This window comes from Loxodonta africana, chromosome 19 (assembly GCF_030014295.1).
Source record: "Loxodonta africana isolate mLoxAfr1 chromosome 19, mLoxAfr1.hap2, whole genome shotgun sequence".
NCBI lineage: Eukaryota > Metazoa > Chordata > Mammalia > Proboscidea > Elephantidae > Loxodonta > Loxodonta africana.
In genome coordinates this window covers 57,580,009-57,606,341 of record NC_087360.1, presented here as the reverse complement: position 1 = coordinate 57,606,341, position 26,333 = coordinate 57,580,009, and the positions used below count along the sequence as shown (strand labels likewise).

Below are 26,333 nucleotides of genomic sequence, written 5' to 3'. Positions count from 1 at the left end.
TTAAAAATTGCTTAAATTTAGTCATAATTAAAGAAATGCAAATTAAAACAGCCATGAGATAGAATTTATATGTGAGATTGGCAAAGGTTAGAAATTTTAATACTGTATTGATGAGGATACGGAAAAATAAAGACTCATACATTCTTAGAGGGGATGTACATTGGTAAGGCCTCTTAAGAGGATGATTTAGCAACCTCTGTCAAAATCAGAGGAGCCCAAGTGGCACAGTGGTTAAGTGCTCAGATGCTAAACAGAAGGTTGGTGGTTCAAACCTGCCTACCACTCTATGGGAGAACGATGTGGCAGTCTGCATCCGTAAAGATTTACAGCCTTGGAAACCCAGTAGGGCAGTTCCACACTGTCCTGTAGGTGCTTTGTGAGTCAGAATTGACTCAACAGCACTGGGGTTGGTTTTTTTGGTTTGCTTAAAATCAACAATGCGCATAACCTTGATTCAGTAATTCCGTTTGGAGGAATTTATCCTGTAGATGATTGAATTTGCACGTGTGTAAAAGCATACAGTAATAATTCAGGACAGCAAAAAAATGAAAACAGTTGAAACATTTATAATGGATAGGTTGAATAAATTACAGTACCTTTACAGTTGGAACCCTGATGGTGCAGTGGTTAAGAGTTCAACAGCTAACCAAAAAGATCATCAGTTCGAATGCACCAGTCACTCCTTGGAAACCGTATGGGGCAGTTCTACTCTGTCCTATAGGGCCGCTATGAGTCGGAATTGACTTGACAGCAGTGAGTTTATGGGTAGTTATATACTATGCAGCTATTTCAGAAATGAGCTAAACTTGGTGTCTATTCTGAGTTCTCTAGAGAACCAAAACCAGTGAAGCGTATAGAGAGAGAGAAGAGATTTATCTCAAGGAAATGGCTCATGCTGTTGCAGAGGCTTAAAGTCCCAAAGTTCGTGGGTCACGTGTTGCCTGGAAGACTTCTGCTCGCTCACATGGTTGCAGGGGTTGGTGAACCCAGAGTCAGGAGGTCAGATGTCAGGCCGCGCGCGGCCTCATGGGGTGCAGAAGACGGCAAATTCCAAAGATGGCAGATGAGATGACAGGCTGCTGGCTTGTAGGACCGTGGAGCTAGCAAAGCCAAAGTCAGCAGATTGGGCGACAGGCTGTTGGCTCAAGTCCCAAGAACCGGAAGTCAGATGATGACAAGCCAGAAACAGGATCTAGAACGAGCAAGTCAGCTTTGCAAGAATGTGCATACATATGTACATAACCAAAAAAAACCAAACCCGCTGCCGTCGAGTCGATTCCGACTCATAGGGGCCCTGTAGGACGGAGTAGAACTGCCCCATAGAGTTTTCAAGGAGTACCTGGTGGATTTGAACTGCCAACCTTTTGGTTAGCAGCCATAGCACTTAACCACTATGCCACCAGGGTTTCGTGTGTGTGTGTGTGTGTGTGTGTGTGTGGTACAAGCCACACCCCCAAGGAGGATCCCCTTAACAACTCATTGGTTGGTCATAACAGATCACATCATGGAGATGATTACATTATATCATAAAAAGGAGGATAATTACATCAGATCACAAAAATGGAGAATATAACATATATACACACATATAATAAAAGAAGAAAAATACTCATAACAATTAAAGTCTTTGTTCCTGCAGCTTGTCACATGGTTGCAACTGCTATTTAGAGCTACCTGCTACTCTACTACTACCCATTCAGTATTCCCTTTTCCCACATCAAGTACCTCAGATGGTTGTGGTTCTTTGGCTGGTAGGGTGACCCAAACCTTCATTCCTGAAGGGTCTGGGCTAGTGTAGTCACATCAGAATTGCGTTGCTGTAGTATTTGATTTAATTTAATCAAAAGAGATGCCCTAAGGGATTTCCTGTATTCTAAACATACTCTTCTTTTCCTCCATTATGTAATATCGGTCCAATTTCCCCTTGGTAATCAGGATCAATCACACCAAGCAACATGGTAACTCCCTTCTTTGCCTGTTGATCCAGAGGCATTAGGAGCCCAAAGTGGCCAAGTGGCATTCTTAACTTCCAGTTCAGTGGAATCATTGTGTCTCCAGGTGGGAACATTCCTCCTTTTGGAACGAAGTCCTGTTGACCTGCAGAGCACAGGGTCGCCGAGACAGGAAACAAAAATTTTTAACTGTAGTGGGTCACTAGGGATGATTGTGGTGCCATTCCCATTCCCACCCCTTGATTCCTGGACCTGAGAATCCTGACCGTGGGAGAAACAGCACCATATATTGGATGCTGGTTTAGAGCATGTACAACCTTCTGGAGAATATTGCCCCAACAGAGAATATTGCCACCTAGCTCACGCTGTAATTGCATCTTGAGGAGTCTATTCCATCGTTCTCTCAAGCCAGCTGCTTCAGGATGATGGGAAATATGGCAAGGCCATATGGGCTCATTGCCACATTTCACTTGCTGTGAAGTAAGTCCCTTGATCCAAGGCAGTGCTGTGTAGGTTACCATGATGGTAGATGAGGCATTCTGTGAGTCCACAGATGGTAGTTTTAGCAGAAGTATCACGTGCAGAGAAGGCAGTCTGTATCCAAAGTGTCTATCCCAGTGAGAACGAAATGCTGCCCTTTCCATGATGGAAGTGGTCCAGTGTAATCAACCTGCCGCCAGGTTGCTGGCTGATCACCTCAAGGAATGGTGCCATATTGAGGGCTCAGCAGTGGCTGTAGCCAAGTTGACTTTGGTGAATGGAGGTCCATGTTGCTGAGCCCGTGCATCACCTCCATCCCTGCTACCACGGCCACTTTGTACATGAGGCCATTCAGCAGAGCCAGGAGTGGTTAAGAAAAGAGAATGACTAGTTTCTACAGAATGCATCATCCTATCCAGTTGATTGTTGAAGTCCAGGAAATGACTCAGATACCACCCAAGGTGATATCTCAGACAAAGGCTCTTTAGACACAGCTGGGTTATATTTACCAGATGGGGGTAGTGGGACTAATAGCTTTGCTGGGGAGGGTGGCTTAGCAGACAAAGATGGAGTAATCTGTTCAGATGGGAATAAGGGGACTGGTTCTGTTGGCAGGAGTGATTCAATAGAATTTCAGGGGTCAGTGCTCCCAGCTTCCTGATTATCTGCGCATATGTCCCCATCCCAGGTTTCAAGATCTCATTTCTTCCCAATCAGTGTCCTCACTTCAGACACCATTTGAGGTTGGGAATTCAACCGGCATCGTGATTCAGCCACTTTTACTGTAAGACTCTGCATTTAGTTTTCTGCAGCACCGCTTCTGTTACAAGACATAAGGCTTTTTTTTCAGGACACTTGAGCTACGATTCTGGAGCCCTGAGCTCATCTCTTTCTTTCACCACTTTGTCTAATAAAAGTAGGACCAACCAAACAGATTCCCTATACTTCCCATTCTGGCAAAACTGTAGAAAAGTATCAAACATGTAATCTCCCAGATCCTCACCTCTCACCAATACTTGACCTATTGGTAGTAAGTTTTTGCATATTAATATCACCACCTCATTCCATGGATTAGCAGCTCTCAACTACTGGAGGCAGAGTCATCAGCGCCTTTAACACTAGCCAGACTTGCGAACCAATTTAGGAAACTCATCCTTAAGATTTTATTTTCCCTAGAATGACTCTCAGTTTCAAATGTTTTAGGCTGAGCTCTGTAGAGAAGCAAAACTAGTGAAGTGCGTGTGTATATATATATGGAGAGAGATTTATCTCAAGGAAGTGGCTCATACTGTTGTGGAGGCCGGCACGTCCCAAAGCCTGTAGGTTAGGCATGATCTGGAAGCTTCTCCTGACTCACGTGGTTGCAGGGGCTGATGATCCCAGAGTTGGCAGGTCAAATGGCAGGCTGCTGGCTCACAGGGCCACGGAAGCTGGCGAATCCCAAAGTCAGCAGATCAGGTGACAGTCCCAAGAATTGGAGGTCAGATGTTGATGAGCCAGAAATAGAATCCAGAGTAAACAGCAAACAACTGGCTGATCATGTCAGATAACGTCATGGAGGGGATTACTTTATATCACAAAATGGAAGATTATTACTTCACAAGATTGGAGCATAATTACATAATACCAACAATCGAGGCCTAGCCAAGTTGACACATGACGTTAACTGTCACACTTGGTAACAATGTTGTTGAAAAGCATGCTTCCTTTCCATCCTTGTTCCCCAGGCTAGTATATTTATAAATAATCATGCTATTTTTATCTCAAGAAATAGCATATTACTCTCCAACTTAACTTTTTTTTACTTAACATATCTTAATGATTCTTCCATTTTAGCATGGAACTGCATATTTCATTGTATGGGTAGACCATAGGTATTTAACCTGTTTATGGCAGTTTCCAATTTTTCTTTTCTTTTTTTTTCCTCCCCTTGTAACCAAATACTCCAGTAAATATCTTTGGATGCTTCAGGCATATATGGGAGTATATTTGGAAGGAAGCTTCCTGGAAAAGGAATTGTTGGACCAGTGACTATGTACTTTTTACTTCTTACTTTGCTTTTTTACTTAATACATTTTCTTGTGGGAAGGGTATAATAAAAAATTGAACACTTTTTTCATGTACAATTCGGTGGCATGAATTACTGTCATCATACTGTGTAACCATCACCACTATCTGTTGCCAGATGTTACCACCACCCTTAACAGAAGCTCATTTCTCTCCATAAATGACTCCTTTTTTCCCCTTCCTTCCCATCTCTGATAACCACTGATAGGCTTTGGTCTCTACACTTTCCTATTCTAAATATTTCACTTAAATGGGATCATGCAATATTTGTCCTTTCGTAACAGACACACTTCATTCAGCACAGTGCTTTCAAGATTCATCCATGTTGTAGCAGGTATCAGGGCTTCATTTCTCTACAGGCAGAGTAATACCCCGTTGTATGTATGTGCCACATTTTGTGTATCCATTCATCTGTTCATGGACATTTAGGTTGTTTCCACATTGTGGCTGTTGTGAATACTACTGCAGTGAACATTCGTGTCCATGTATGTACTTGTGTTCCTGCCTTCAAGTCTTTGGGATATATACCTTAGGAGTGGAATTTGCTGGATCATGTAGTAATTGTATGTTTAACTTTTGGAGGAACTTCCAAACTGTTCTCCACAGTTGCTGTCCCATTTACGTTTTACTTTTTAATAGGTGGTACCAGATGGCTTTCTACAGAGATTTGTACCAGTTTACCTTCTTCTAATAATGTGTGAATGAAAAAATAGGACCAGAACATTGAATGTGGTGTGATCCCATTTATATAAAAAATGGGAGGATGAAATTAGACTATATACTTGTGTATGCACCAAATATATTTGCAAGGATACCCAAGAACCAGCTAACAAGGCTAGGACTGTAGTGGTGTAGAAATATTTTGCTGATTGTTACAAATGATGTGCGGGCCATGAGATATTTCCTCATAGGGTGTAAACATTTTGCATTATGATGCCCGTTTTCAGTGAGAATGGTGGTCCTAATGCAGTTGTGTGCTTTGCCTCCAGTTAGAGATGTTTATGATTATTTCCGGGCTGTTCTGCAGCGTGATGAAAGAAGTGAACGGGCTTTTATACTAACCCGAGATGCTATTGAGTTAAATGCAGCCAATTACACAGTGTGGTAAGTACTAAAAAAAAAAAAAATTACTACACATCATTAATATTCCCTGTTTAAATGTCTCTCTCATTGTTTAGTCTGGACGATTTTTCCTAATGGATCTTTAATTTCTCTCAGAGTAATCATTCACTTATGACTTTAAAAGTCAGAGGCTGAATGAAAAATTGTAGTCTCTGCCCCTCCCCTTCCTACCACCAGATTGCAGCTCTGTAGAGGACATAGCTCGTAGCTGTATTAAGTTATCCTATGTTTCTAAATAATATGCTTCATTTGTTTGTTTTTTTCACTTTAGTCGTTATTGTTTCTATGGAAGATACAGATTTCACTCTTCTCTACCCTGCTTCCATCACAGCTGTTAGTTAAATCAGTAACCCATGATGGTTCATGCAGAGCCACGTTCCTGGCATAGTTACATTCCCTGTAACAGATTGCCTTTTTTGTTTGGGTTAGTTTTCTTTGTAACTAAAATGAATTCCTCCTCTAGACTTCCTGGTGTAGATGTAAAATGCCTCATTACTGTTAAACACAAAACATAATCCTCGATTTCTGTTTTTTTTTTTTTACGAATTTTGTTGATTCTTCCTGGTGGCTGTGGGTTTCCCTCAACCCTTATGGTATACCTTTTTTTTCTTTTTTTTCCTTTACTGTCATTTTAGTTAGTGGCTTTTTATTAGGGAGTAAAGTGAAACTCATTTTTTCAGTCTGCCATGTTTAGCTGGATTTTCAGTATGGTATTTCATTAGTTTGTGTCTGTAACATGCACTTTCTCAACTTTTAAGAAATCACTAACTGTACATAGCATAAACCAATTTAGAATGTGTTTTAAAATTTGCTGAGTGTATTTGCTTTTCTTAAAAAGCAATACACTTGAAATCATTAACCGTATCAGCCAAGCTGCTTGTATTTACTTACTCTGTAAAGTCTAGTTTTCTTTAAACTAGTAATAATCGGAGAGAAATACTATTATTCCTCTTATATAGCATTTTTTTAAAGATATCTTTAAAGCAGCTTCTGAACTGTTTGTCTGTTATATTCTGAGTCAGAAATTTCTGAAGTTCTGAAGTAACAATAGACCAGAATTAACCATTTTTTTTTTTTTTTTAGTAAAAAAGATTTTCTAATGATTCAACTCTGCCTATGAAGGAATTAAAGAGAAACTTGATTTGTGTATAAGTAACATTTCTGTGGTGGTTTTAAAAGAAAAATATTTTGATAATGTTTGTAATAAAATTTATTATATGAATAATGTCTCTACATGAATAAGCTATCTCATACAGGGAAAGAGATCTCTGCTTCTCATACTGTAGAACATTCTGATAACCATACCAAAACCAAACCAAACCCCTGCCGTCAAGTCAATTTCAACTCATAGCGACCCTATAGGACAGAGTGGAACTGCCCCATAGGCTTTCCAAGGCTGTAAATCTTTACAGAAGTAGACTGCCACATCTTTCTCTCATGGAGCAGCTAGCAGATTTGAACCACTGACCTTTTGGTTGGCAGTCAAACGCTTTAGCCACTATGCTACCAGGGTTCCTGATAACCCTTGATTGCAAGATAATCCTTTACTTTCTTTCGTTCCTTAAGCTTCCAAAATTTACTTTTTTCTATATCAGATTTTAATTATATAGAATATCAAAAGAAATTTTGTCTAAGTTTATTATAGCTTTATCTGATAGTTTATGTGGAGTAATGAGACTTTGGCTGCTTGATGTTTCGCTGTAGGCATTTTCGGAGAGTTCTCTTAAAGTCACTTCAGAAGGATCTACATGAGGAAATGAACTACATCACTGCAATAATTGAGGAACAGCCCAAAAACTATCAAGTTTGGTAAGATAAATACGGGAAGGAAATCTTTTGCTATGCTACTAGTGCTTGCCATGGACGATGAGATTATAGGGGATTTTTGTTTGTTTCCTTATCATTTTGGTAATTTACATAGGAGCTAATAGTGCCTACGTCACCGGGTTGTAAGGAGGATTAAATGAGATAATTTTGTGTTTAGTACTAAATGGTGCCTGACCCATTATTAGCACTCAATAAATGGTAGCTGCTTTTATTAAAGTCTCAGTGTGAGCATGTAATACTTCTAGAATCAGAAAAAAAAATTGGAGTGAAAAATCTGAAAAAAATGTTTCTTTTCCATGTGCTATAAAATAACTTTCTGGTATTTGATTTTTGATTCATTTGCTTATTCAAAAAATTGATGCTGGGGATAAAACATGAACCAAGTACAGTCTAAAGGGTGAAAGCAAACAATAAAATCAGTTATTTTACAAAGTAGTGTAGAAAGTGTAATGGTAGAGTTTTTCGCAGGATATATTTGGTGTAGAAATTAAGCACCTAAATTAGCATGGACAAGAATATAAGCGTAGTAAGAATTATTATTATGGTTGTGAGTGGCAGAATACAATAGAAAAAAAGAAGATATGGGGACATGAGCAGGAGGACAGGGCTAAAATTGTAAAGACCCTTATGAATGCTGGTAAGGAGTTTGGACTTGATCTTAGTGGCAGTGGTAAGCTAGTGACAGATTTTATTTAAGAAATTATCATGACTAGGTTTATGTCTTTGAAGGTTTACCCTGATAACAGGCTGGAGGAGGCCTGGAATAAGTTCACAATCCTGGAGTTTGGCAGGTATAGTTAGAAGAGATGAGGCTTCAATTGTGGTATGGGTATGGGAAAGATAAGGATAAATTTGAGAGTGGCTTAGAAGAGAGAAGCAACAGATTTTAGAGTTGAATTTATTGGAGGAGTGACAGGGAAGAACAGTGACTCAGTGTTTGGCTTGACAACTGGGTGAATGGTGGTACCACCGTCTTAGGAAAGTTGAGGGGTAACGCAGAACATTTTTGGGAAAGAAGGATGGGTTCAGTACTGAACAAGTGGAGGTTGATGTGTCTGGAAAACCTATGTAAAGCTGTCCAGTAAGGAGCTGAAAATGCTGTTCTGGAGTGGAGAGCAGTATGGGTTGAAGATGAGATTTGAGAGCTGTCCTCTTTCTGGAAGTGATTGTTGAAGTCACAGCTGTGAATGAGGCTGCTCAGGGACAAGTGGAGGAGAAGGTCACATCTGGAGTGCTGGTGAGCATCATTAAAGAGGCAGAGAAGTTTTCCAGGGTGACTGAGGAAGGATAACCAAAGAAGTTTGAAGAAAACCAGAAGGTAGTATTGTCAGAGAAACCAAGAGAGTTGAAAGTTTCAAGAAGAAAAGCATGGATGACAATATCAAGTACTGATGAATAGTCAGGGAAAGTAAGGACTGAAAGATGACCAGTGGATGTGTTAACTGTGACACATAGGGTTGCCATGGGTCAGAATGAACTCGACAGCAACAGGTTCCAGTTTTTTGGTTCGTGAGTGACCTTGGCATGAGCAGTCCTACCAGCAGAAGTGGGGTGGTGATAGGATGGGCAAGAGGGAGGTGGCAGGAGGAAAACAGAAGTTACGTAGAAGTGGGTTGTGTTGAGGAAAGAAGACAGGGGTGTGCCTTTTTGCTTTTGTTTTTCAAGATGGTAAAGACTTCATGGTGAAGAGAGACTATGAATAGAGAGATTGAGAATACTGGAGAAAAGGGGGTTGGAATAAGAGCTTGGAGTTGGAAAGAGGGTATAATGCTTAGGTTATCCTTAGGAGAACACACCTTCATCCCAACTTTAAAAGACAATTTAAAAATGTGGAGTGTGAACTTTTATCTGGCATAACTGGGTGGTAATAATCTGCATAGTCAAATATTATTGTTAAGGAGTACGTAACCCTATGTAGAAAATTAATTTTCAAAGAATTACAGTATAATAGGCCTAACACTAAATAACTGAACATTACTTGCCAAAGCAGGGAAATGGTAGCTATTACAGATTTCCAGTCGCTAGAGTTTTGGTGAAACAACTTTACCATGGAAACTTCTTCATTTATAACTGGATCATTGCATTTCTAAGAAATTGCATTATAAAATAATTGTTTTAGTGGTAACCCACCCACTCACTAAAGTTACTTTTCCTGTGGAATTCTAGTAATAAATATTTTTACATAAAAATGTATAGCTGTAAAAGCTAGATGTCATGAGCATGCTTAGCATTCGATTATATGTAGCTTCTGCTAAAGAGAAATGTCCTTTCTTTTCTGGACACTGCAGGCACTGTCGTTAATACCTCATTACCCATTGTTATGAAAAAAGCAATATATAGCTTTGAGTTGAAAACCCAGCAAGTTTTCAATTTTGGTAGATTTTAAATTGCTAGTTGCTTCTGTATAGTACAAGTAATGGAAATTCTATGTCCTATTTAATTGGTCACTCTTTATTAAATTCTCATTACGAAAACTCATGCTGTAAGGATAGTACCTTTGTTTAGTACTATTTAAAGCATAGAACATCAGAGAAAACTCTTGGTGTATTGTTCCTAGAAATCAGGTTGACATACAAAAGGAGCTGATCCTTAACTTTTTCCCAAATTATACAATATGCCAGAATCCTGGAAAAATGAAATGCCATTTGTAGTATTCACTGACTTGGAAAATTTCTGAAATAAATTATTTAGAAGCCTTTCTTTTTAGGATTTTCATCTTTGTAGTATCTTGCCTTCTTCATATTCTGTGAGATTAATTTTCAAATTGTCCATGCACGTAGAATAGGTCATTCATTAAACATTAAGTCCTTTCCCTTTTCCGTATCACCCCAGCTCACTTTTAGCATAATGAATACCCACAGCTGCCCAGTTGAGTCTGACTCATAGAGACTCTATAGGACTGCCACATGGGGCTTCCAAGGCTGTAAATCTTTACAGAAACAGACTGCTACATCTGTCTCCTGTGGAGCAGCTGGTGGATTTGAACTGCCGAGCTTTTGGTTAGCAGCTGAGTGCTTAACCATTGTGCTACCAAGACTCCATATAATGAATACTATAGTCTAATAGAATTTTATAAATATCTCAGCCAAAGAAAATATAGAAATGGGATTCAATGGAAAACTCTTACAGGTATTTTTCTAGTAAAGAAACCTTTATTAATTATCTTATAACTTGTCATAGAAACTTGGTAGAGTGGAAGCAAATTCAATTCTGCCCGTGAACAGGTGGAGTGAGAAGTTGCTTGTATGGTGACACTTTGTACTTAGGGAAAATTGACAGCCTATTTATAAGCACAGGAGCTTCTATACTTGATAAAATAGTATCACATGTCCTCTAGTTGCTCATTAAGCCATCTGGTAATGTTTCAGAATTCTTTGACAGAATTTCGTGGTTCTCACAAGATTACTGTACTTCCAGATAAGCCTTCTTTCAGCCTTAAGTGTCTGATTTCATTTTATACAAGATCACTGTGTTTTGTGTTTCTCAACTCTTACTTAGTGTTTTGAAATCTGTGAATTTTACTCTTAGTGTTTCTTTTGTGTTACCTTTTATCTCAGTAGAGCCTTGAGCATCAGACATGAATTTCTGTTTCTTCATATTACTCCCCGTCACCTAGGGCAGTACCAAGCATGCGGCTGATGGCTTAGTTCTTGGGTAAACTAACAACAAAACCTCTCCCCTCTTCTTTGGACCTTAGGCATCATAGGCGAGTTTTAGTGGAATGGCTGAAAGATCCATCTCAGGAGCTTGAGTTTATTGCTGATATCCTTAATCAGGATGCAAAGAATTACCATGCCTGGCAGCATCGACAGTGGGTTATTCAGGTATTGCCTTCTTCTTACACAGTGTTTTCAGATTATTTTTTAATCGAACTAAATAACTGAAATTACTGTTAAATTCTAAGTGTACTTCTGAACTGAGACACACATGTAAATCATTATACAGAATATATGATTAAGAATTATTAGGACATTTAATTAAACCTTGGTCTTCTCCATGTTAGTTAGCCTTTATGATCTCTGTGTATGTTAAAGAAGAATAACAGTAATTTTTTTACATATTTTAGATTGAATTTGTATCACGTCTTACATTTGCTGGGAATTGTGTAGAACAGGTAGTTGTAAATTTTTAATATGGCTGTATTAGTTTAATTAACAAGGGCCTATTACATATTAATGCTTTTGCAGAGATAGACTTTGGAGTATGATTATACAATGACTGTTATGTATTTTATTTCTACCCACATGTTAAAATTTTATGCTAAAATCTGAATAGAAGAGAATAGTTACAACTCCTACTCTGGACATTTTATTTATTCTAGCAAACAATTCCAGTGTTGTTTCTTGTAAATATTTTCCAGTGATTGCTACTTTCTGCACTATTTATTATACCATGAGCATTTCACCAAAAATTGTATTCCTTAAAATTTTTAACTTTTCCAAATTTGATAAAAGGGATATATTTTCTAAAGGTATTCAGTTGTTTTACTTTTTATGAAAAATTTAATCATATAAAAGTAAACATAATATACTGTCATTGTTGTTAGTTACCATCAAGTCTATTCTAACTCATCGTAAGACTAGAACTGAACTCCCTAGGGCTTTCAACGCTGTGACCTTGCAGAAACAGATCACCAGGCCTGGATTCCCAGGTGCTTCTGCGTGGGTTTGAACTGCCAACCTTTCAGCTAGTAGTCAAGCACTTAACTGTTTACGCCATCAAAGGACCTACATGATACATATACACACACCTATGTACCTACCAAAACAGCTTTAAAAAAATAGAACATTACCAATACCTTTGAAAGGCATTCCCCCAGTATTTTCCTTCCTAAAACTGTCATAAAAGGTTGCCATGAAAAAGGGTTCTAAAATATCCCTCAGTTGTGTTGTAGCTTATAAGTCTCAATAAATGAGGTGCACAGAATTTTTTTCCCTTATTTTCATATTTGATATCTTGTGGTATCATATATTCAAACATAATTCAGCTTTTAAAAGATAAAACTAATTTCAACTTTAATGGGGGCAAATGAATTCTGGAAACTGAAGAGAATCTATAATTTTTTATGCACTAAATAAGGAAATAACTTGCCCCAAGGTGGAAAGTGGGAAATATATACATTCTTGAATTCATGTAAGCCAGCAGTTCTCAGTCCGAGGTGATTGTGCCCCCAGAGGATTTTGACAATGTCTGGAGACATTTTTAGTTGTCACAACTTGGGGCCTAATGCTACTGCATATAGTGCAGAGAGACCAAGGATGCTACAAAATATTATATAATGCACAGGACAGCCCCTACAACAAAGAATTATCCAGCCCAATGTCCGTAGTACGAAGGCTGATAAAACCTGGCATCAGTCAGTGAAAGCTGTGCCTGTATTCCATGTGGAAAGCTGTGTTTTAATATTTCAGTTGCTTTCAGTGAGGATTTAACGAATTCATTGTATCGTGAATACTTTTAATGGGAATATGGGAAGTTCTATACATTTAGAAATGTGAGAGAATTTTAGTTTTAAGCATTCTTAAATACCTGGCCTGTGTGTTCTTTGGCATTGATACTTAAAGTTAGCCCTTACTAGTGGTTGGAAACCCTATGGGGCAGTTCTACTCTGTTGTATAGGGTTGCTATGAGTCAAAATCGACTCGACGGCACCTAACAGCAATAATAGTTCATCTTAAGGGAAGAAGTGAAGGATCCTTTAATTTTTTTTTCCCCAGTTAACCACAGATTTGATGTATTTTATATGTTTTCATTTATGTAAAATACGATAGAATAAATTACTTAAAGATGAAATAAAAACATGCACACACATACATATACTCAGCAATCAAAAAGAACGGCCTGTTGATGCATGCAACAACTTAGATGGCTCTCAAAGGCATTAGAAAAGACCAATCTCAAAACTTTTCATACTGTATGATTCCATTTATATAACATTCTAGAAGTGTCAAAATTATAGAGACGGAATACAGATAGGTGGTTGCCAAGAGTTAGATGAGTGGTGTGAACATAAAGGGCAGCACGAGACAGTTTCTTTGTGAGAATGGAACCATTCTGTGTCCTGATTGTGGTGGTGGTTACATGAATCTGTACATGGGATAAACACACACACACAAATGAATGCATGTAAAAAGTGATGAAATCTGAATAAGGCCTATAGTTAACAATATTGTACCAATGTCATTTTCCAGGTTTGGGGATTGAAAGATGTTACCACTGGGGGAAGCTGAGTGAAGGGTACACAGGACTCTACTATTTTTGTAACTTCCTATGAGTTTGTAATTATCACACACAAAAAAATTTTTTTAAACACATATAAAACATAAACCCAATTTTTTTATTACAGGATTAAGCAGACATAAAATTACTCTGTCAAACTGCCAAAAAAACTTCTAAATACTTGCTTTATTTCTGCACTTACCGTCTTGTAGCCTAACTGTTTAAGGACAGGCACCTATCAGTGGCCCGTGCAAGTATCACTGAGCTATACTACTTATCAGCATGTGGGAATTTTCACAAGAATGTATATTCCTTAATGTATTCGTTTTTATTATTACCTGTAGAACCTAGGACTATCATACTGTAGTTCTTACTTTTATCAAATAAAAAATATAACTCAGTTATTTATTATCACCTGTAAAACTTAGGGCTATCATACTGTAGTTCTAACTTTTATCAAATAAAAAATATAACTCAGTTACCTTTTTTTTAAGCCAAAGTCTTCAACTTTTGCAGCATTTGAAAGCTAACCATTCTACCCCTTTTTCAAATTGTTGGCTCTTACCCCCCCACCATAATTTTTTTTTATTTAAACAGCTTTATAATGTAAAATTTTATATCCAAAATGAAATTGTGTGTACCTGTTTCATCACATGTATTTTGATGTGATTTTTATCATTATGTGCATTTTTTAATCTGCCTGTTTACTAAATATTGTATATACTTTTGTTTCTCTGCTGTCTTCACATGATATGTAAAGGCTTCGTGTATTGTCACATCAGATCAGTGTGCTGTACTGTAGTTAATCATTCTCTTACTAATGAGTTTGTACCGTTTTTTCCTCCTAAATTTTCAACATAAACAAATGCATAAGCATTTAGGTAGATACGGGGTTCTTTTTGCTTGTTTTTTCTTTTGAGCTAGTTTAGAATTATTCTCTGGTGAGATGGGGTGAACGTGCCTCTTGGTATCTAAATTGTTCTTCGAGAACATTGTACCGAATTACAGGCCACTTTGCTGCTGATGAAGGAGCCCTGGTGGCACAGTGCTTAAGAGCTCAGCTGCTAACCGAAAGGTCAGCAGTTTGAACCCACCAGCTGCTCCACAGGAGAAAGATGTGGCAGTCCGCTTCTATAAAAATTTACAGTCTTGGAAACCCTACGGGGCAGTTCTGTCCTGTGGAGTGGATTTGAGTTGGAATCCACTCGATGGCCACAGGTTTTTGTTTTGCTGCTGTCCTTCTGGGTTCCCCTCCACCCACCCCATTACCATTCCCTTTGATGATTTCTTTCCTGCTTTCTGTTGTTTTCCCAGGCTCTCTAGTTTTATACTCTTATCTCCCTTTCTTTCCTTGACTTGCAACTATCACGTCTCTCCAAATATGTGATAAATTCTACATCTTCGTTTCTACCTTCTTACCTTTATTTAACTTTCACACCTACTTCTCAGTTATCGACTATGCCATTATCTGACATCTTGCAACTACAACGATAGTAAAAAATCTACTATTTTGTGCATTAGCGACACCTGGCGGTAATGAACACCGAGGTACGAGGTGAGAGTAACGCTGGCTATGATGGTTAAGGATATGTGTCAGCTTGGCTGGGCCATGATTCTCAGCAGTTCGGCAGTTATGTAATCCTGTCATTTGACAGTTATGTAATACTGTAGTATCTTCCATTTTGTGGTCTGATGTGGTCATCCTCCATTTTCGCATAATGCCAATTTCCACACAATGACCTGGTTTTTGGAACCTAACCATGTCGATAAGTGAGGAGTGGGTGTATTTCTTTTTTACTTACTTACTGTTTATAAGTAATAGGACATTTCCAATTGGATGTTTTGTTTTTTATTTTCTTTTAGGAATTTAAACTTTGGGATAATGAATTACAGTATGTAGACCAACTTCTCAAGGAAGATGTGAGAAATAACTCTGTCTGGAACCAAAGATACTTTGTAATTTCTAACACCACTGGCTACAATGATCCTGTTTTATTGGAGAGAGAAGTCCAGTTAGTAACCTCCTTTATTTGCTCATTGATTAAAAATGTATTTGCTTGCCTACCATGTCTCAGGCATTGGGAATACAGCAAAGGTCAAGACTGACCTGGATCCTACCCTCATTGAATGGGACAGAACACTGAGATGGAACATGTTATAATAAGTTTACTAGTAATATAGTAGACTATATTTTGTAGTGTTTTAAATTTCTTGAAATGTTACTAGAGATTGAGAAGAAATCAGAATTCATTGTGTCTAGGAAACTGTTTTACTATCTCATTAAATTTTGTTGCATTTTAGATAATAGTCCCTAGAAGCCACGTTACTCTAGTGCAGGATTTGGGGCTGGCTAATTCTTTGTCGTGGGAGGCTGGCCTGTGTGTTTTAGGATGTTTAGCAGCATCCCTGGCCTTTACGTACTTTATGTCAGTAGCTCCACCCCAGTTGAGATGACCCAAATGTCCCCAGATGTTGTAGAATCACTTTCAGTTGAGAACCACTGCTCTGGTGTACAAAAGGGTGTTGTAGGAGCTAGACATTTCTGAATTGGTGAACTGGCATGAATTTATTATATCCATAAACATTAATAGCCACCTATTTTCTGATTTTGTCTATTTTGTTTCAGTGTCCAATTATATGTGAACTGTTATAGAGAGAACTATTTACTTGGACTTTGAATTAATTTTTTATAAAGCTTAATATGCTTTTTGAAAACATCTAGAAAGTTTAAAACGAGGTTATAAATTTGTGCTTCTGTTAGAGTTTAGGCCAGGCCCTAATCAAAGTAAGTGGATTAGCTCATCTTTGGATGGCTATTCAACTTTATTATTGAATGGAAAACCCTATTCGAAAAAAAAATGTAATTGTTGGATCATTTAGCAAAACAGTAATCCCTAAATACAGAGATCTGGTTACTAAAATATAATGAACTGTTGAATCTCAAGGGAAAATGTTACCACATCCTAAAATAAAACAGAAGCTTAAAGAAAAAAAAATTATATGTGAACTGATAAACCATTTTACAATTAGAATATGCTCGTTGTTTTTAAAGCCTGATTAGATTGTAGTCATAGTTTTAGTTATAAAAGTTGTTTTTAACAACTCCTGAGGAGAGCTGATTTTTATGGGGTATCTGCCTTTCATCCCCCTTGCCCTCACTTTTGCTTTGATCGGGGCAACTCAGTCTACTTTTATCAGTTCTGTATAGGGCTCTGGAGCCCTGATGGCGCAGTGGTTAAGAGCACGGCTGCTAACCGAAAAGGTTGGCAGTTCAAATCTACCAGCTGCTCTGGGGCAGTTCAGCTCTGTCCTATAGGGTCACGATAAGTCAGAATCCACTCAACGGCAACAGGTTTGTTTGGGTTTTTTGTTTTGGTTATATAGGATTCTGGTAATTTAAGTTTGAAAGAAAAGTCTGTTACTCTCCTGCATTAACTCTTCTCCAGGCTTACACCTGGAGCAGAAACATAGCCCTCAACCATACCTTATGCTTGCTTTCTTTCCACTGTATTACTGTCCAAAGCTGCACTGTCCAATACAATAGCCACTAGCCACCCATGGCTATTTAAATTAACTAAAGTCATATAAAATTAAAAATTCATTCCCCAGTTGCATTAGTCACATTTCGGGTGCTCAGTAACCTCATGTGGCCATTGACAGCCGTATTGGACATCACAGATAGAGAACACTTCTGTCATCACAGGAAGTTCTTTCGGATGATGTGCTCTAAAGAGTCAGTGTGATAACTCACTGAATTATGTTATCATTCTTAATCAAACCTAAATACAGGGATTTAAGCAGAGAAAATCCAGACCGAGTCACCCAGCACTCTGTTATTTGTTGGTGTTCTGTTGTGAGGATTAAAAAAAGTACTCGAAAGGAAAGGAAAGCAAAGCATTGTCCTTTAGAAAGCTCAGTAGCTTTCTTGCCAAAAGGTAGATGCTTCAGGTTATTCTACCATAGGACTAATAAAATATTAGAATACCAAATATGAAGAAGTTGCAAAATGCAAGTGTCTCTTTATTTTAAAAAATAGCTTTATTGAGATATAATTCACATACCATACAATTCACGCATTCAGAGTGGTTTTTAGTATATTCACAGATAAGTTCAACCATTACCACAGTCAATTTTAGAACATTTTCATCATCTCAGAAAGAACCCCCAAACGTGTTAGCCGTCACGCCTCTGTTCCCACATCCTCCCCTTCCTCCTCAGCCCTAGACAACCATTAACCTGCTTTCTGTCTCTGTATGTTTCTGTGTTCTGGACTTCCATCTGAATGGAATTACACAGTATGTGATCTTTTGTGACTGGTTTCTTTCGCTTAGTGTGATGTTTCTGGAGTTCATTCATGTTGTACCATGTGTCAGTATTTCATTCTTTTTTTTTTTTTTTTTTTAATGTATTTTGTTTTTGTTGTGGAGAATATACACAGCAGAACATACACCAATTCAACAATTTCTACACATACAATTCGGTGGCATTTATTCCTTTTTATGACTGGATAAGACTCCATTGTATGGTTATACCACATGATATTTATCCGGTTGTCAGGTGATGAGCGTTGGGGTTGTTTCTGCCTTGGGCTGTTAGGAATAATGCTGCTGTAAGCATTTGTGTCCAGGTCTTTGTGTGGGCATATATTTTCATTTCTTTGGGATATAGACCCCTGCACGGACTTCCTAGATCATATAGCAGCTTTATGTTTAACTTTTTAGGGAACTGCCAGACCGTTTGCCAAAGCAACTGCACCATTTTACGTTCCCACAAGCAATTCATGGAGGTCCCTAGTTCTCTCTGTCCTGTCCTTGCAGTATCTCATTGTGGTTTTGATTTGCATTCGTCTGAGGATAATGATGTGGCGCATCCTGTCCTGTGCTTATTAACCATTTGTATTCCTTCTTTGAAGAAGTCTATTCAGATCCTTTTAATTGGTTACTTGTCTTTTTATTATTGAGTTGTAAGAGTTCTTTACATGTCCTAGATATGAGTCTCTTGTCATATATGTGATTTACAAATACTTTCTACCATTCTGTGGGTTGTCTTTTCATTTTCTTGATAGTATCCTTTGAAGGACAAAAATTTTTCATTTTGGTGTGTGTTCTTGTTAGGTACCATCAAGTTAGTTCCGACTCATAGCAGCCCTGTGTACCACAGAACACAACACTGTCCGGTCCTGCACCATCCTTACAGTTTTGATGAAGTCCAGTTTATCTACTTTTTCTTTAGTTGTTTATGCTTTTGGTATCATATGTAAGACTCCTTTGTCAAATCCTAGGTTATGAAGATCACCCTAATGTTTTTTCTGTAAGTTTTATAGTTTTTGCTCTGACAATGAGGTCTTTGATCTCTATTTTGAGTTAATTTTCATACATAGTGTGAGGTAAGGCTCCAACTTCTTTCTTTTACATGTTGTCTCAACATGTTCCAGTTGTCTCAACACCGTTTGTTAAAAAGACTATTCTTTCCTTATTGAATGATGTTGAAAATCAGTTGATCATAGATGTAGGGGTTTATTTCTAGACCCTCAGTTCAATTCCATTGAGCTGTATGTCTGTCCTCATGGCACAACCACATTGTTTTGATTACCATTGCTTTGTAGTAAGTTGAAATCAGGAAGCATGGGACTTCCTCCTTTATTCATCTTTTTCAAGATTGTTTCGGCTATTCTGGATTCCATGCAATTCCATATGAATTTTAGAATCAGTTTGTCAGTTTATATGAAGAAGTCAGCTGGGATTCTGACAGGGATTGCATTGAATCTGTAGGTCAGCTGGGGGAAGTATTGTGGTCTTAACTATGTTAAGTCTTCTGGTCCGTGAACATGTGATATGTTTCCATTTATTTATATCTTCTTTAGTTTCTTTCAGAAGTATTTTGTAGTTTTCAGAGTATAAATTTTTAACTTCTTTTGATAAATTTATTCCTAGGTACTTTATTCTTTTGATACTATTATGAATGGAATTGTTTTATTAATTTCAGTTTTGAATTGTTCATTCTAAGTATATAGGAATCCAATTGATTTTTGTGCATTGATCTTATATCCTGCAACCTTGCTAAGCTTGTTTATTAGATCTAATAGGTATTTAGTGACTTCCGTAGGATATTCTATATCCAAGATCATGCAGTCTCCAGATAGAGATGCTTTTACTCCTTATTTTCCAATCTGGATGCGTTTTATTTCCTTTTCTTGCCTAATTGCCCTGGCTAGAACCTCCAGCCCAATACTGAACAGAAGTGGCAAGAGCAGAAATACTTGTCCTTATCTTGGGGAAAATCATCTAGTCTTTCAGCAGTAAGTATGATGTTGGCTATGAGTTTTTCATAGATGCTCTTTATTAGGTTTAGGAAGTTCCCTTCTATTCCTTTTTGTTGTTGTTGTTTTTAACATGATTATGTCAGATATTTTTTCTGAGTCTATTGAGATGATTATTTGATTTTGTTTTTTATTCTGTTGATAAGATGTATTACATTAATTGATTTTTTATATTAAACTAATCTTCCATCCCTGAGATAAATCCCACTTGATCATGGTGTATAAGTCTTCTATATGTTGTTGAATTCTGTTTGCTGGTATTCTGATGAGGACTTTTGTGTCCATATTCATAAGAGATACTGGTCTGTTCTTATTTTCTTTTTCTGTGAGAAGTTGTATTTTCTTGTGGCGTCTTTGTCTAGTTTTGGTATCAAGGTGTAGTATTAGCTTCATAAAATGACCTGGGGGAGGTGTTCCCTCCCCTTCTATTTTTCAGAAGCATTTGTGAAGGATTGTATTAGTTCTTCTTTGAATGTTTTCATTGTGAAAATTTATTGGTAGATGACTGATTCAGTCTCTGCTTGTTATAGGTCTATTTAGTTTGTTTCTTTGTGAGTTAGTTTTGTGTCTTTCTAAGAATTTGTCCATTTCATTTATCTAATTTGGCTTATAACTATCCAGAGTATTCCTTTATAACCCTTTTTATTTCTTTCATTTCTGATTCTAGTAATTTGATTCTTCTTTGACATAGTTCCTAACATTATGTAGTTGTCCTTTTTCAGTAACTTAAGACTTTTCCAGGCATAAGTAGATCTTAGACTTTTTTTCCACAGGGTTGCTTTACCACTAAAAGGAAAGCCTCCTTGTTATAGCTTACCTTTCCTTCAAAGGGAACTCCTCAATTAAAGAAAATCTTCCAGGTTAATTTATTTTCCTATCATCAATTGAAGCCTTTAGATGGGTTAAGTGTCCTCCCCTAGAATTGGATACAAATAGATAGGAGGGTGGAACTGTGCGAATAAGATTGACAGCTCCAGACAAAGGGGATTCTGTAATTTAAATATCACCCAGAGAGACGCAAAGTCCGTTAAAAGAGGTAAGTGAAGACTGAGACAAGTGAAAGTACAAGTGCAAGCTGTAACACAATTTCGTTAAACTATTTACATAGACGGCTTTTTTTAAAATTATACACACATTTGTATTTTTTTCTTACAGATACACTCTGGAAATGATCAAACTAGTACCCCACAATGAAAGCGCATGGAACTATTTGAAAGGGTAAGAGGTTGTTTTTGCTTATGTTATATATATAAAACAAACAAGCTGCAAATTTGATGCATCGCAGAATACGTTGCATAATCTTCCAAAAAAATACTAAAAATTTTTCCTGTTTTCTGGATCTGACAGAAGTGTAACAGTGTTGTGGTCACTCCCAAGAACAGCATTCTCTGCCCTGCTCTTCTTCTCTCCATGAGTGAACAATAATGCGGTTTTAGTTGTATTTATGCATCTGGTCGGCTTTATGTCAAAGAAGAAAATATCCACACTCAGTTTCTGTTTAGTTCAGGAACACAGTAAGGCAAGGTAGACTGTTTACAAACAGATCGCACAGGTGGATAGCCCACTTTTCTGTTTTCCTTTCTAGAGATCTTCTATTACAAGTCTCACTCCTTAAATAGAAAAGACTTCACTTGCCTCAACATTGACATACCCAGGCTCTTCATCAAATATAGAGTCTCCCAAAGAAACTAGGTCCAAAGAGCACAAAGAATACAGCCCAGTTACACTGGAGATGTGTCAGGGTTCGGGGCATATAAAATCTGGAGATAAGGAACTGCCTCCCCAGAAATGGGAGCTACTGTCCTGTTGAGGTGTTTTTTCCTTCACTTTTTTTAATATTAAGAAGATGATTTCTTTTTTGTTGTTCTAATTTTTATGTTTGCAGTTTGAGTTGTGAATGATTACTTTGATAGTTTTTTTAACCAATTTTACTCAGTTCTTAATTATTCATGACAAAGTTCGCATATAATCTAAACTTTCATTTAATTGCAGCCTCATTAATTCACTTGGGAAATAAACAGCTGTTACATGGTAGGCCTAGGTACTTGTTGAAAAATTCTTGCAGTCAAGGTGCTCATTCTCTAGTGAGAAATATAGACAGTTAAATTTATGAGCACTGCTCCCTGAAGGATCAGGAGAGCAGTGGGATGCAGACCTCAAATCCTCATAAAAAGACCAAACTTAATGGTCTGACTGAGACTAGAAGGACCCCGGAGGTCCTGGTTCCCAGACCTTCTGTTAGCCCAAGAGAGGAACCATTCCCAAAGCCAACTCTTCAGACAGTGATTGGCCTGGACTATAAGATAGAAAATGATACTGGTAAGGAGTAAGCTTCTTGGCTCAAGTAGACACATGAGACTATGTGGGCAGCTCCTGTCTGGAGGGGAGATAATAGGGCAGAGGGGGACAGGAGCTGGCTGAATGGACACGGGAATACAGGGTGGAGAGGAGGAGTGTCTCATTAGGGGGAGAGCAGCTAGGAGTATATAGCAAGGTGTATGTAAATTTTTATATGAGAGACTGACTTGATTTGTAAACTTTTGCTTAAAGCACAATAAAAACTTTTTTAAAAATTATGAGCACCGCAATGCATAATAGTCTTTGGGAACAGAAACAAGAGCTTAGAAGTATAATAAGTTGGAGTTCACAAAGCAAAGGAATACCTAAAGGGAAACTAATTTGGCTGGTGAAAAAGAAGACGACAAGTTCAGTTTTAGACATTTTAAAGTGAATTCAATGTATATGAGACATCTTGCAAGAGTGGTTGGGGCTAAAGGTACAGGTTTGAGAATCAGCATTACATAGGTGGTAGTTGCTTCATAGGTGTAGAGGAAGATGCCCAGGAATAGAAGAGAAGAAAGACATGGAGAGCATGAACATTTGCAGGGCAGATGGAGTCAGTGGCATCATAGAGGAACAGCCAGAGGAGTAATGAAGACATCAGTTGAGAGCGAAGTGATAGAAGCCAAGAAAAAAGAGGTAGGGAGTATTAACTGTCAGATGCCACAGATACGTCAAAAAAGGACTTCGTGGCCAGTGCATTTATCCATCAAGAGGTTGACAGTGACCTTAGTGGAAGCTGTTTCAGTGAAGTTATGAGATGACAGGAAGGTGGTTTTCAGTAGATGGAGAAGTGATAGGGAAAGATAGATTTAGAGACAGTAAGTGTAACGATCCATTTAAAAGTGTGACTGTGAAGAGGAGAGAGAAACCAATAGCTGCTACGAGGAAAATGATTAAAGATGCCTTTTGTTGGTTTTTCTTTTAAGATGGGAGAGACAATTCTGTGTACGAAGGATGGGGCAAGGAAGGGGAACGGCCTAAAGTAAGAAAAGGGTTGGACTCTAGAGCACAAGTGAAAGATGTTTGACAGAAGAGAGCCCTCTTTTTCTAAAATGACAAGAAAGGACAGAGAGAATCCAGTTAAGTTTATAGTTCAGGGATTAAGTTATTTATGTATTCCCGTAGGAAATGCCAATCTATCACCTTTCTAAGCCCTTTTCTGTTCCCATAGAATATTGTACATCGCAATGCTTACATTAACACCATTTAATTTTCTGCATTCCTCAGTAGAAAGTGAACTCCTTAATTGTAAAGATGTTTCAAAATAACAGTGCCTGGGTCTAGCACATGGGGCCCTGGTGATGCAATGGTTAAGGTCGGCAGTTTCCAGCCGCTCCTTGGAAACCTTGTGGGGCGGTTCTACTCTGTAGGGTCGCTATGAGTCAGAATCAACTTGACAGCTACAGGTTTGATTTTGGTTTAGGTCTAGCATGTAATAGATGTAAAATTAATGTTTGAAAATTCTAATTAATCTATGAAATAGAAAGCAAGGCTGTTTGTCGAGAGGAAAGCATAAGAGTTTGGAGGGCTTTAGACTTGATTAAGGCTTCTTTCCACACCAAGCTGTATCAGAACTGCTAGTAAACAATTTCGAATTAAAAGGTAAAAAGTGTCAACATGCTTAGTGTAGCTAGTGAGGGTTTTTTTTTTTTTTTTTCTTGAAAGTGTAGGGTTTTTAAAAATCAACCATACTATCATTATCCCACTTAAAACCATTGACGAAGAATTCCTGAGTATTAGAAAATATCTAGTCAGTGTTTAGATTTCCCTGATTGTCTTATAAATGGATCAAGATCCAGATAATTGTCCACCTGTTGCATTGGTTGATAAATCTCTTAATATGTGTGTTCATCTTTCCCTTTTTTCCTTCCCTGTTACACATTTGTCTGATAGAATATTCCGTATCCTGGATGTTTTAGCCAGTGTTTTAAATGGGTGCTCCTTCTCCTCTTTTAGATCCTCAGAGAGAAGAGAGACTTCTTGCTTTTCTGTGTTCAAAATGGGCCAGAGCCAAGAAACAGTCTCTAAATTGAGTGGACATGTACTTTAGATCACTTCAGAATAGGTCTCCTTTTCTTGCTTGTGTTTCAGGGGTCATCTTTTCTTGTTCTTTCAACTATTTCTTTTCTTAAGTCCTCTTTCTTCTCAAAATTGAGTGTAATTTTTTTAGAATTTTGCAGGATCGTGGCCTTTCCAGATATCCCAATCTGTTAAATCAATTACTTGATTTACAACCAAGTCACAGTTCTCCCTACCTAATTGCCTTTCTTGTGGATATCTATGAAGACATGCTAGAAAACCAATGTGACAACAAGGAGGACATTCTTAATAAGGCATTAGAGGTAAGCTAGTGGAACTCAGTGCTTTTCTTTTCGCTATCTCAGAATTGGGTCTGCCTGGTGTCACTATAGGGTCGCTATGAGTTGGAATCGACTCGATGGCACTGGGGGTGGGGGTGCCACTCAAGGAAACCCTGGTGGTATAGTGGTTAAGAGTTAAGCTGCTAACCAAAAGATTGGCAGTTTGAATCCATGAGGCATTCCTTGGAAACCTTATAGGGGCAGTTCTACTCTGTCCTGTAGGGTCACTATGAGTCTGAATCGACTCGATGGCAGTGGGTTTGGTTTCTTTGGTTTTGGTGTCACTGAAAACCATGCCCTTTTTCATCATAGTTACTCAGAATTCAGTGCAGAGCTATTTCTACCATTCAGGGTAGATGTGAAGATAGCAGTGCATCTCACTCGGACATGATCTGAGTTAAGCTGTATTGCCTCTAAGGCATTTGCTGTAGAGTTTGTATTGCACGTTTACTTTAATGAACTTTTCTTTTTCATTTTCAGTTGTGCGAAATCCTAGCTAAAGAAAAGGACACTATAAGAAAGGAATATTGGAGATATATCGGAAGATCCCTTCAGAGCAAACACAGCACAGAAAGTGACCGACCAGCAAACACAAAGCAATAACACCGTCCAGGAGAACTTGATGGAATGCCTTTATTATTTAAGGGACTCCAATGAGGAGTTTAAAACTAGAGCGATCATTCCCTTTGCTTGTATTGGGAATAAAAAAAATAAAATTTTATTTATTCCCTCTGCACAGTAAAATGTGCACTGCACAGGTATCGCTTTTTAACAAGAACTAGGTGCACTGCTCTTTGGGCGCTGCTGCTATTCAGACTAGCTCTAAGTCATTTGATTCTTTCAAAGCAGAGTAATAGGAGGGGAGGATGTCCCATAAAGGAACTTTTGTAGTCTTACCAGCCTTTAATCTAATCTCTTAGCATCAGCTCCTCCCTAAACAACGGTGTACGTGTCAGGGTTTGCAGCAGTAATAACTGCAGGTAACTTGTATGTGATGAATACGCGGTAACTTAAATGTAGGTTCAGTAAGCAGGGAATGCACTCGTCACACGAGAGCTGCTACGCAGCACTGACAGTATCTTGCTATCATTATAACCAACTAATGCCAAAAGAATGGTTTTGTAATAAAAGTATAGCTGTATCTAAAAACAGTGCTATAGTAGTTTGATTTTTTTTAAAACAGCATTTAACTGTATACAAGGGACGTTGTCCCAGCTTTGAAAAGCAATAGAGGAAGAAAATATTGCTTAAAAACTGTAGAAACCAGAGGTATGATTGTGCTGATGGAAATATTAAAATGTGAATTGGTTAGAGTTCTTGACTGCAAGCAACAGAATCCACTCAAGGTAGTTTAAACCCCAAGGGTTTGGTAAGGATAGACAGTAGTCCCCCTTATCCACGGTTTCAGTTACATTTCGTCAGCTGTGGTCCGAACATGTTAAATGAGTAGCCTGATGAAATCTCACACCGTCCCTCTTCCTCCTGCTTGGGGACTACATTCACTTAACTTTATTACACTATATTGTTATAATTGTTCTATTTATTAGTGCTTGTTGTTAATCTCTTACTGTGCCTAATTTATAAATAAGACTATCATATGTATATGGGACAAAACATAGTATATATAAGGTTGGGTACTATCCG

The 26,333-nt window shown here is 37.9% G+C and overlaps 1 protein-coding gene across 1 annotated transcript in view; it reads left to right on the top strand.

The window, feature by feature from the left end:
• FNTA (farnesyltransferase, CAAX box, subunit alpha) overlaps nucleotides 1-25,840 on the top strand; it is a 33,291-nt gene extending 7,451 nt beyond the window's left edge. The window contains exons 3-9 of the mRNA XM_064272763.1: nucleotides 5,489-5,603; nucleotides 7,326-7,430; nucleotides 11,146-11,272; nucleotides 15,531-15,679; nucleotides 21,142-21,204; nucleotides 24,500-24,671; nucleotides 25,170-25,840. Of these exons, the coding sequence (XP_064128833.1) occupies nucleotides 5,489-5,603; nucleotides 7,326-7,430; nucleotides 11,146-11,272; nucleotides 15,531-15,679; nucleotides 21,142-21,204; nucleotides 24,500-24,671; nucleotides 25,170-25,292 (854 nt within the window). The 3' untranslated portion in view covers nucleotides 25,293-25,840. The remainder of the gene's footprint in view (nucleotides 1-5,488; nucleotides 5,604-7,325; nucleotides 7,431-11,145; nucleotides 11,273-15,530; nucleotides 15,680-21,141; nucleotides 21,205-24,499; nucleotides 24,672-25,169) is intronic.
• Nucleotides 25,841-26,333: the final 493 nt, after the last annotated feature.